We start from the raw sequence: 11,120 nt of genomic DNA, 5'->3' as shown, positions 1-11,120 counted from the left end.
CAATTCACACCTTTAGACACGTGCCCAAAACAACCTACAGAGATCACATTTGGAACTAACGTTGTCTTTTCACATTAACAGTTAATGTTGGTGAAGCAAGCTCTACTAAAACAATGTTCTCCGTATGTGTTTCTTAGAAAATGTGTTCTTACCCTAATTCTCAGATTTCTAAACAGCTGCCAAGATTTTCAAATCAAGTATCCATAGAAAGACGGGTTGAAAGTTTTATTTACGTAAGGCAGCGAAGCATGTTGTGGATATTATAGATATTGGATCATCGACCCACACATTAAACTGAACAGAAAGTGGGGCCAGAGACTCGTGACCTTAATGGCTCTGTGTTATTGTTATGACTAATATTTGTGGGCCTGATGCTCCCTATACATGTTCAGAATTGAAGAAACTTTTTGGATGAGAAATGAAACATCTTCAAGAAGCAAAAAAAAAAAAAGTCCAGTTGCCTTCTACTTAGGGTTCCACATAACAGTTTGCATTAGCATCAACTTGCACCACCAAATGTGCAAACAATTCTGTATAGTAAGGAATATTTGCGCCACTATAATTCACTTATAGCTCATGTTCAACAGCACTTCATTTTGGTGCATATAAAGCAACACAACAAAAGGACCTTGTCACTGCTGTTTGTAAAAAGGGGAAAAATAAACTTAAAAAAAAAAAATAAAAAAAAAATATTATTTTTGTGATTTGTGGACTTACATTCTAATATGAATTAAAATGTCTAAGCTACAAATTGGTGTTGGGAGGTGCTCCACACAAGACTAACAGATTATTTAATGGGGGGTTGTAGCCCCGGAGTCTGTTATTTCTTAACTTCCTGTAATATTAATGGAAGTGGTTGCACTGAGGCAAAACATCTTCTAAAAACAATGCCCACCTCAGCCTCATCCTGTTTATTGTACAGGATGGACGCACTATCAGTCTTAAAATTAGTTTTGTTCTTTAGATCATATTTATCTTCTGCTTTGTATTAAAAATATGTTTACATGCACGCATTGTACTGTTCTAGATCTAATTAACACAGAATTTTGGCAATTTTCATCTTCCATTTTGGAAGGTTTCATCTGGAATGCACCAGAAGTTGAAATACAATTGTCCACACACAGACTAATGTACAACATCAGTAAATTAATATGTTGCCACAGAGTTTGGCTGTACAAAATGCAGATGAATACATTGGTATCTCTACATGTTGATATCCTGGTCTATGACAACATTATTTTGTCATAGACAAATTAATGTTGTCTCTGTACAAATTAATGCCTATGACAAATTAAAGTCTGACTAATCAAGTCTGACTTGTCTGACTTTAATTCGATCAAGATGCTGTGGTTTGGCCTTTTCCCATGAGACATCTTTAAGATTTAATTAGACTTTTTACCCTGGGGCCCAATAAGTTTTTATATTTTTTCCACTTTCAAACCTCCTTATCTTCTTAGCTACTCAAGACTTAATCCTTATATTTTATTGATTCTTTCTTTTTATAGGAAAGACAAAATATACTATAGCTTTCAAAACGGTAAGTTACAAAGTCAAATATTTGGGATGATAATTGTTGCCAATTAACATTACAGTCCCTCTCATAAAAATAGTAAAATAGTGTAGTGTAGTGGTGTAGTGAGGTCTTTAAAGTTTGTCTATAAGTGTTACCTTTTTGAAACTGTGCAAGTAGGTAGTGATCTCATTTGTCACATGTCAGTGTTTCCTCATTTTACAAATGCTTCCAGGGTTTAAGTAACAGTTCCTCACAGACATGTGAGGGCCTCCAGAAGATGAGAAAGAACATGAGGGAGTTGTGAGAGTTTGACCACATATATTTGTCGTTTAATCACATAAAAAGTGAATAAATCAGTGTTCTAACTCTGGCCTCCCTCGCTGACTGGTGCCTAGAAGACTTCTGGAAAACGACTGCTTAATGAAATCCAACTGTACAGGCAGTGTATCATGTTTAATGTTTAATATTTCCTGTTTGTCTGCTCAGAGGTTGTAAATAGAAACAATGTACACAGTTTAACTTGTAGACAGCTTTCTCCACATTAAGAGATGTCCAAAAGCCACATAATATGTAAAGGCTGTATTTACTAGCTTACTTACTGACCGGCGGTTTGTTGTAATACACTGAAGAGTTTGAATACGATGCGTTCTTTTTCAAAAATGAATCAAGAAAAGGAATTCGACTTTGATGGCTTTTGTTAAGCTGTGTACACAAATTTGTGTGCACAACTTGGCTTAAAAAAAAAAAAAAAAAGCTGATGAAATGCAAAAGATGTGACGCCGTTTCATGAAACCAAAGAGTGACGGGCTCCTGCTTTATGACTCCAGTTTGTGCAGAATTTTCTTGGGAAGTGGGGAGCGAAGCTAATTTGCACTTATTTTAAAAGGACATCAAAGGTTCATGTCTGTGGTGATTTAAATGGGTTTTGTGTGCGTCCTGCTGGAGTAGAGACAGCTGGACAGACATTTCAGCTGACACTGTCCTCCTGTTTTTCATCTGACACTTGGATCAAAGACTTCTGGCTTTTCTGTGTAATTATGCTGCTTGGCATTTCAGCCCAGACGTTCAATGATTTAAGCGTCCTCCTGGATAAAGTCATAAGGTGGGGCATTCCACTTGTGTGGCTTTGTTTTGCATGTTTTGGAAAGAATCTTGCCTGTGTTTTTAAGAGATGCTTTAGGCTCATTTTTATTGTGGTCCTTGAACTGTACACAGCAAGATTAATATGCATTCAACACATGTCCGTGGCTGTAATAAAGACAGTAAGCATTGATTTTGTAGCATTAGTAGCTATATAACCATACACTAAAACCAAAGAACTACGAGGCACTTTGTATGTTCTAATGCTCCAACAGTGTATTTCACTCACATGTGAGAAATTATCAGTTACATTTTTGGAGGTTGGATGTTAATTACAATCAGTCACAATGATGCTAGTGCTATTTTTAAGCTATGGGGTGAGTAGGTGCATCATATTGACATCTACTGCAGCAACAGCGCTTTTTTGATTATGTATACATGTTTTTGTGACTGTTTTTGAAAGCTTTCATGGTTTCCTGGTATTTCTTCTGAGTTTCGCATAAGGCTTCTTTTTGCTTTGTTTCACTGCCTGTCATAAATTAAAACTTTCGGCCCTGCTTTTTATGGAACATGTTGGATTTGAAAATCTTGACATCTGTTTAGAAATGTCAAAATTAGGGTAAGGATACATTTTCTAAGAAACAGATGGAGAATTGTTTTAGTAGAGCTTGCTGTATCAGTGTTAGCTGTTAATTGCGAAAAGACGTTAAACAGTTTCAAAGGTGATCTCCAATTTGTTTTGAAATAACAGTAAATTCCTGTTTTACTGTGACCTGGTTTTCACAGACACGGTGTTGTAAGATTTGACCCTATTTAGTAATCCCAAGCAACATGAAAAAGGATATGAGAAGTTTAAGAATACCAAGGGCTCAAAGAGGAAAGGGAGAAGTTGTGACTGCTAAGTGGTACAAGGGAGTGTTGATGCACAGACATAACCCCAAAACTGATTAAATGGGAGCTTTCATACCTGACTATCAAATACCAGATATTGTTTTAAAAATAGACTAAAAAATAAATTTAAACATTGACTATGAACTACTTAAAAGCTGTTCCACTCGCACTTTAAAAAGTGTCAGTAAGTAAATCTGCTGATGTGCATATAACTTTTTCCTAACCTTTACCTTGTCTGTGAGGAACCACGTTAAACTGGGTTTGGTTTTATAGTTAGATTGAACTGGAATTTGTAATTGTATCAGGGTCTTATTCTGACTGTATAATGAGAAGCATTGATGTGATTTTAATTCTGCCCAAGTTGGACTCTATATAACTTAATTTAAATTACCTTGTAAAGGACCTTCAGGTGACATTTGTTGTGATTTAGTGCCATCCCAAAAAAAGCCAAAGTAAATAGGAGCTGTCATCTTTGATTGAAAGAAAAATGACTACTGTTACTGGCTTCTTATGTTTCATTTCTAATTTAAAAGGTTTCTTTAGTTCCACCGGATAGGTGGGTAGCTACCTTTTTAACTAAGTGATGGCTCTAAAGGATATGAGAACAGATATAAGCTGTTGAAAATCATCGATGTTGGTTTTTTTCATTATTTAAACTCCAAGGAGCAAAGCAAGTATTTGTTCAGATTATTCCGAATCCCAAGTCCAAGACCCATTGGTTTCTGGCAGATGCTTTTTAAATTTTCATTAAACAATTTTTCGTATTCAGCCTTCACCCTGTTCATCAAATCATGCAATATATTTTCTGAAAAATAAGATTTGAAAGCATATTTGACTGATAATGCAATAGTGGTGTATAATATCAGTTGTAATGCAGTTTTGGTGCCATTGTGTCACATTACCATTTCAGTAAGAGCTGCATGATTGAGTTATTGCAGACATAAGCTGTCTGTTCAATGGTTTTAGTGCACCAAGATGCTCCGCTGTGAAAGAGAGAGCAAGAGAGTAAGAGTGAATTTAACAAGTCGTAAGAGTGAATTTAACAAGTCGTAAGGAAAGCAGTGAAGCTTCAAAAAGACGTGCAGAAGATACCATCTGTGAAGATTGGCAGACAAGATCTCAGAGTTAATTCTCAGAATAGTTATATGCCCCCATGTCTATTTTCTCTGATTTTCCATCAGTTAACGCCACTCATTCAAGAGACAAGTCTGATAATATAAATGGTTTAAATGAAACTTTTCCCTATTAATATAAAGCACTTTGCTTTTAATACAGTGTAACGGGGTGCTTTTGTTGATGCTACTTTATATGATTACTAGATGTGTGCCGATCGATCAGCCACCGATTTATAATCGTCCGATTTCCGTGAAAAAGCCAAAACCAATCACATGCATCTCGCTTCACAGCCTGTGTGTGCAGCTTACCTCCTTTTTCCTTCACACTGCGCAAGCACTCGACAACAAATCCTAAGCAATGTGGTGTGGAACTATAGAAGACGCTGGGTTCTGCTCTCGTTGTTGGACCGCCGCTACGCACTAGTGGTGGTAATATTTCATAGACGTAGAACCCGTTCAAACTCCACCAGTGAACTCTCACATTGAACGTCTGCTTAAAGCTTCAGCATGTAAATTAAACAAGAATATATAAGATTTTACATATGTATTAAAATTTTCACTGTGTCCTAACATAAGCCAGATAATCTCAGAAAAAAAATTTTTTAGCTCCTCTGCCTCCTCCTGACATAATGCAGAATTACTCAGTTCGTTCCGAAACAACCAGTCAGAACCAGGACAGAACAATTAGCCATGCTCTTAGGAAGCTTTGATTTCGTAACTCAGGATTGCTTATTTTTGATGCAACCTGCATTTGACTTTGAACGAATGTCTCCTTTATTACTTGACATTATTTGATATAGAGAGTGTTGTGAGATTTATTTGACTCATGTATAAGTTAGGGTACTGAGAACCTTACTGTTGAATATTATTTTACTGATTGCAGGTTTTTCAATTGTCTTTTTGACTGAATAGCTGCTATATTGTGCCTGCAATATTTTGCATGTTTTATGTCTAAATTAGGTGAATTTACTGTCAGACCATTTGATTTGATTTGATTTTATAGCACAATCTGGGGATATAAACAGGAGCTTTGTACTGACAAATACACAAAAAAGGAAGTAAAAAGTAAAACATAGTTTCTTACCTGAGAAACATTATACTTCATATTCAATACCTGTGGTTGCCCCAGTGGTCTGGCTGTTGACTCTGCTAAATTAAATTTTGGCAGAATAGTTGAGCATCAAGCATACTTCAAGTCTTGGGTATGTCAGCATATTTAATAGGTAGGGGTTGTGCTTGACACAGATTAATTGCACATACTAATTAAACCAATCCGGGTCAAGCGTGATCAAGATTGTCTACCACCTCATTTCTCTGTTTATCTCCATGTGATAACCTTTGCCCCACGAATTTTACAATGTTTAACGCAAAGCACTATGTTTACGAACAAGAAGAACAAGCTTTTCTTAAAGTTTATCAACACACGATTGCTGGACACACTGGCATACATTATGAGCCAAATGATCAACAAGTCATATGAAAACTGAGTCATCGTGCTATTGTTACTCCAGTACTTCAGCTTCAGGTGAAAACATTGACAGCAGGAGGAAGATGTGTGTTTCTATTGGACTACATATGTTAAAGGGGATAGATGCAGCTTTAGAAACAAGTGACAAAGCTATCAGATTTTAGAATACCAGACTTCTGCTTATCTGCTCTGGTAAAAGGCTTTGAGTTTTATCTGTAGGATCTCCTGTAAGAGCTATGAAAAAAATAAGTAATATTCCAGTTATTTTTATGTGTTCCTCTTATTCGGCATCCTGGTTCCAAATCGCTACCATTAAACAAACTTCAGCATATTTTGGATAAAAGGAAATGCCAACTTGAGTTCATTACACAAATGCCCAGTATTGTTACAAAATAGTTTCCAAAAGCCAGACATGAAAAGACTGCAGTAAAGCGGTCACAGCTCAGGCCAGCCTGCTTCATTTTCCAGACTTTGTTCAAAAGAAAATGGAAAGCTTTGTAAGTAAAAATATGTCACTAAAACGAAGTTCGTTTTTAGGGTTAATACATAATTCATGTGACCTCTTTGCTCATCCTGAGCACTTTTTTTTCCAGCAGGGAGTAGCCGTCTCTGTGGAGTTGGCCACTTCTCCGAGGAAGTGAAAATTGTCAACAAAGAAGCTTTCTGTTACATTACTGTTTAAAAAATAGAAACCGTAACGTGTAACAAAATTAGCACAGATTTGCTCTTTCCATTGTTTGCTGATATTGATTAAAAGACTGTTCTGTATAAAAAAACACTAGAAACAAATGACAAAGCTATGCAGCTTTTTAAATACCAGACTTTATAAACCATAAGCAGTTCATAAATTGTATGATACATTTTGGTTCAAAATGTCTCTCTTAATGTGCACAATTTGGTTTTGGTTCCTGTAGTTTTTCTGATGAATGCCACCAAGAAGTTGTGTTCCGACTCCATTTACTCTGAGACCCAGAAGGTACCCCGAGTTGAGGTTGGTTGAAATGAAAAATCATTTAAATCAAACCAATAAGGCATTCTTTTAGATGGTTTCATAGTGATTGCAGTATAAAGTAAATGTAAACTATATGCACTTAAGGCTGATTTTACAGTGAATGTGTTTCTCCTTGTTGGAAATCAGCCAGTCAAGTGTGGTTCGTCACAATTGATCAAAACAGATTTTTTTTTTTGAATCTGATTAACTCTGACTTATGACCAATAGAAGACTAATATTCTGAGCACTTAACTGTTTAAAATGAAGTCAGAGCAGAGGAAGTACAGCAATAGAAGCAGCATTGTTAAAAACCCATTTTCTACAAAAAAGATGTTCATTCATTCAAACTATAAGATAGCAATACTTGACAGTACATCAAATTTATTCTGTTATGCCATTTTGAACTTCGAAGTTGTCTAAAATGTAACATGCTGGATTTGGAGATGTTTTGCTGAGACGACTGAAGTGGTTAGAAACTTGTATTGGCAGATAAAATCTTTTTTCCCCATAACTACTGATTAGTGATTAATGTCTCACTGCTTGTTTATTTGTGATCAGTTTGCATGAATCTCTGCATTCCACCACAACAGCATTTTACCCTTTGCTTTTCACAAAAAAACCCCACACCAAATAATTCACCAACTTATTGGTTTGATGTGCGGTGCCCTCTGCTGGCTCGTTCCAATATCATTCCCATTTGAAAATAATGCATAACTGGAAGATTGTTCATGTGTGTTCAGATGAAAAATGTAGCTTTGGTTCTAGTTATTTTATGACTATTGTAGGAATTAGAAAATTGTAATGGTACTTAAAACCACCAGGGTTTTCTTTTTTTGCAAGTTTTCTGTTGTTACCTACAACAGAAATGTTTTCTTTAAAAAAAAATCGACACATGGTGAGTGTAGCCTCTTTTCTCTAAATGTACTGTTCTCCTGTAATTTGTCAGGGAAGAGTCAGTTACCCAAAGCAGATGCTTCCTATTGTTTCTAAACCGTATCACATTGAGCATGCCTTGAGGCCAATAATGACGCACAAAGTTGCAGCTGTATTTCTTCCATTGGTAAGCGTACACATTTCAGCCTTAAAGAGTGACAATGGTGGCTTGTCTTTGAACAAACCTACATTGTAAAGAAAATTCCACTAAAATCCAAAACATTTTTAGATGAATTTAATATTGCAACTTGCATTTTAAAGACACAGACAGTCCAAAACATGATAGACCACCCACAGAGAAAAAGAGAGAGCAAAGGCAAAGAGCTGGAGTCTAAACAAGCCCTCCACTCTGTTCCTCAAAATGACCATTTGAACAGAAATCAAGCCCTGGCAACATAGACTTGTGTTGTTTTGTTCAGTCTGTATCTCACAGTCACATACATGTAGTTTACAAAACTGGACCAATCACTTTACAGTTCCTTGCTCCATAGCCACTGGTCACTATGTTAGCACTTTGTCATGTAGTATTTACATGTAGCAAAAATAAAACTGTTAGGTGTTTGAGTACCAGATGGATCAGACTCTGTTCTAAAATCTATTTAAATTTTACATCCTGTCTTTTCTCGTTCCCATTCTTTATTTTGTAAACCAGTTTGGCAAAGAAACTGACAAAGGATCGTGTTTGTAACTCTTGGCTAGCATTTTTGTGTTTTGACTGTGCAACATAAAATTAGACTTTTCTGCACTCTGTATCCATAGGTAACTTGTAGGCATCATTCTTTTTAACTTATGGCACTAATTAACAATAATTTAAACATGAAAAAACCACAATCTGTGTTAAAGGTTCTTGGCAAAAACTTTTACTACTGTGCTTTTTTAATGTGCAGTGATTCTTAGTACTTTTTGCTGTATACAGATAAAAGGCAGGTTCTGTCTGTCTGGGTTGGCTAGCTGAATTAATTTGTAAAAGCCAGGCTCAGCATCACCACCTCAGACTTTTGTTCTCTGCAATATGGCTGTCATTGTTATAAACATTTCTGACAGTATCTTGAAGAAAAAAAAACCCAACATTTTTATAATCTCAAATGTCAGCAGTAAATGAAAGATTCATAATTAGCAAAAAAATAATAAACATTAACACAAGCAAGGAATGTCAATACATAAATACATTTACAATAACTACATTTTTTAAAAACTATCAGTTCAAAATAAAACTCAGACATTTAAACAATGTTATAAAACAATATTATACAACAAATAGGAGATCAACTTTGTAGCAATGCTTAATAAATGTTTTAAAATGTACACCATTAATCTGACTTTTCGTCCATTTACAGTTTTCACCCTCTGACTATACCATACGTCACAGCAGAACAACAACTTGGGTTAATGGTAGGACAAGTGCATAGCAAAATAGAAGATCATTTGACAAGGTTAAGGAAACTGAAAACTGCAAAATTGGCTTTAAAAAACATTTAAAAACCAGGTTTAAGGCAAATTTTATTTAAAATTGGCATAGTCTGAGTAAATGTCAACAAAGTCTTGTACCACCCTGTAGCAGAAGTCATACTGTTCCTGTAGGGAAAGAAGAAATGTGGATTACATGGTGACCAGTAAAACGAGAAGCTGTAAAACTTATTGAAAGAATACATTGTGCATATATACACACAAATGTAGAATCTGATCACTGCATTTCATAGAGGAGCTTGGGAATCCTAAGAAGATCCTTGATTTTTTTTCCATATTGAAACATCCATCCATCACTTTGTTGGTGGTTTATCTTAGCCTCATCACTATTAAAGTTTATCACAGTACTTTTTGTAAAATTCCTGTTTTACTTTTACTCCTGCCCCCTGGAGGTTGTTGCTCAGGTGTTTTAGGGTCTTGAAATATTCAAGCAGTTCTTTGACGATTGTAATATTGTGCAGCTCTATTATCTCATAAATGTTGGACTTCAAATCCACATGTTTGTAATCAAGTCCACTGACTAATTGCTTGTCTGTGAAGGGCGATTAAAATGAATTTTTAAGGAGCAGGCATTTCTACTACAGAACCCAAAAGCCATTAATGTACATTTCTTATAGAGTTAGCGGAATGTTTGATAATCAAAACAGCGAGTCAAGGTCACCCAGTTACACAGGGTCCCTACTTAGCATTACCAGCACTTTATGCTGTTTGATTGAGCGGCTGTCATTATAAGCTTGTATGTGCCCAGATGGTGGTATTAATTACCATGCATGTACAGATGAGTGAGGGCAGCCACCCTAACCCGATTGATGATAGTTTGGTTTGTCTCTACTGACCTGCACTCAGTGGTTTTTCTGACTATTGGGGCCTGGCGGAGCTGTGGAAACTGACATACATATCTCTGATACATTTCTGATTATTGGCAATATCATATTCTTCTACTTACAACAGTTTGGACCATATGAGGCCTCTGCATGCGTAAACTCTTGACGGTTTGGAACACGTCCAACAGGCCTTCTGCTTTGACTCGCTCCAAGATATTGCTCAGTGCAATGAACGTACCTGTTCGCCCTGCACCAGCACTGTAGCATAAACACAAAATGTTGGCTTTAGTACATGTTTACTCAAGAATGAGCCACTTTCACAAACTGAAGCCTACCTGCAGTGTACGACTATGGGATGGTTCCCAGACTGCTGCTGCTGTCTCTGCACTGAGGCGATGATGTCAATCATGCCTTTGCCCTCTGCTGGGATGCCGATCTCAGGCCAGCCATGGAAGTGGAAGTGCCTGATCGTCCTTGTCTGCTTCTCCTTTTAGAGGAAATGCACAGGTAGATGAGATCATAATACCTTTGAAATGTGATTTATTAGCAGTTTATGAACGATAATGGGGCGTGCTGTGCAGTATATAAGAGGTGGGCCGACGAGGGATATTCTGGGAGGCGAATGAACAATCGCGCCTTTAAAAGAGTGAAGTGGGTCGAAGTTAATGAAATATACGAAATAAGAACCTCCTGGTTGATAAGCCTAAACACATCCTGCTTTACTCTCACAGTCTAGAGAGTTTTATGCTTCCTGTTTTGTTCCAAGTTTTAGACAGTTGGTGGACCACTTCCAAAACACTTCTATCAAAGAGTTGCATTTATTATTTGTAACAATTCT

At 36.4% G+C, this 11,120-nt stretch overlaps 1 protein-coding gene across 7 annotated transcripts in view; it reads right to left on the bottom strand.

The window, feature by feature from the left end:
* Positions 1-8,211: 8,211 nt before the first annotated feature.
* Positions 8,212-11,120, bottom strand: part of ptprea (protein tyrosine phosphatase receptor type Ea) — a 65,024-nt gene continuing 62,115 nt past the window's right edge. For all 7 annotated transcript variants that reach the window (XM_014982588.2, XM_014982590.2, XM_014982591.2 and 4 more), the window contains 3 exons: positions 10,618-10,769; positions 10,405-10,540; positions 8,212-9,566 (listed from right to left, as the gene is read on the bottom strand). In XM_014982588.2, coding sequence (XP_014838074.1) covers positions 9,492-9,566; positions 10,405-10,540; positions 10,618-10,769 — 363 coding nt within the window. In that variant the 3' untranslated portion in view covers positions 8,212-9,491. The remainder of the gene's footprint in view (positions 9,567-10,404; positions 10,541-10,617; positions 10,770-11,120) is intronic.

This window comes from Poecilia mexicana, unplaced genomic scaffold (assembly GCF_051168715.1).
Source record: "Poecilia mexicana isolate PSO_F unplaced genomic scaffold, ASM5116871v1 scaffold_19, whole genome shotgun sequence".
Taxonomy (NCBI): Eukaryota; Metazoa; Chordata; class Actinopteri; order Cyprinodontiformes; family Poeciliidae; genus Poecilia; species Poecilia mexicana.
This window is presented reverse-complemented; position numbering and strand designations above follow the sequence as displayed.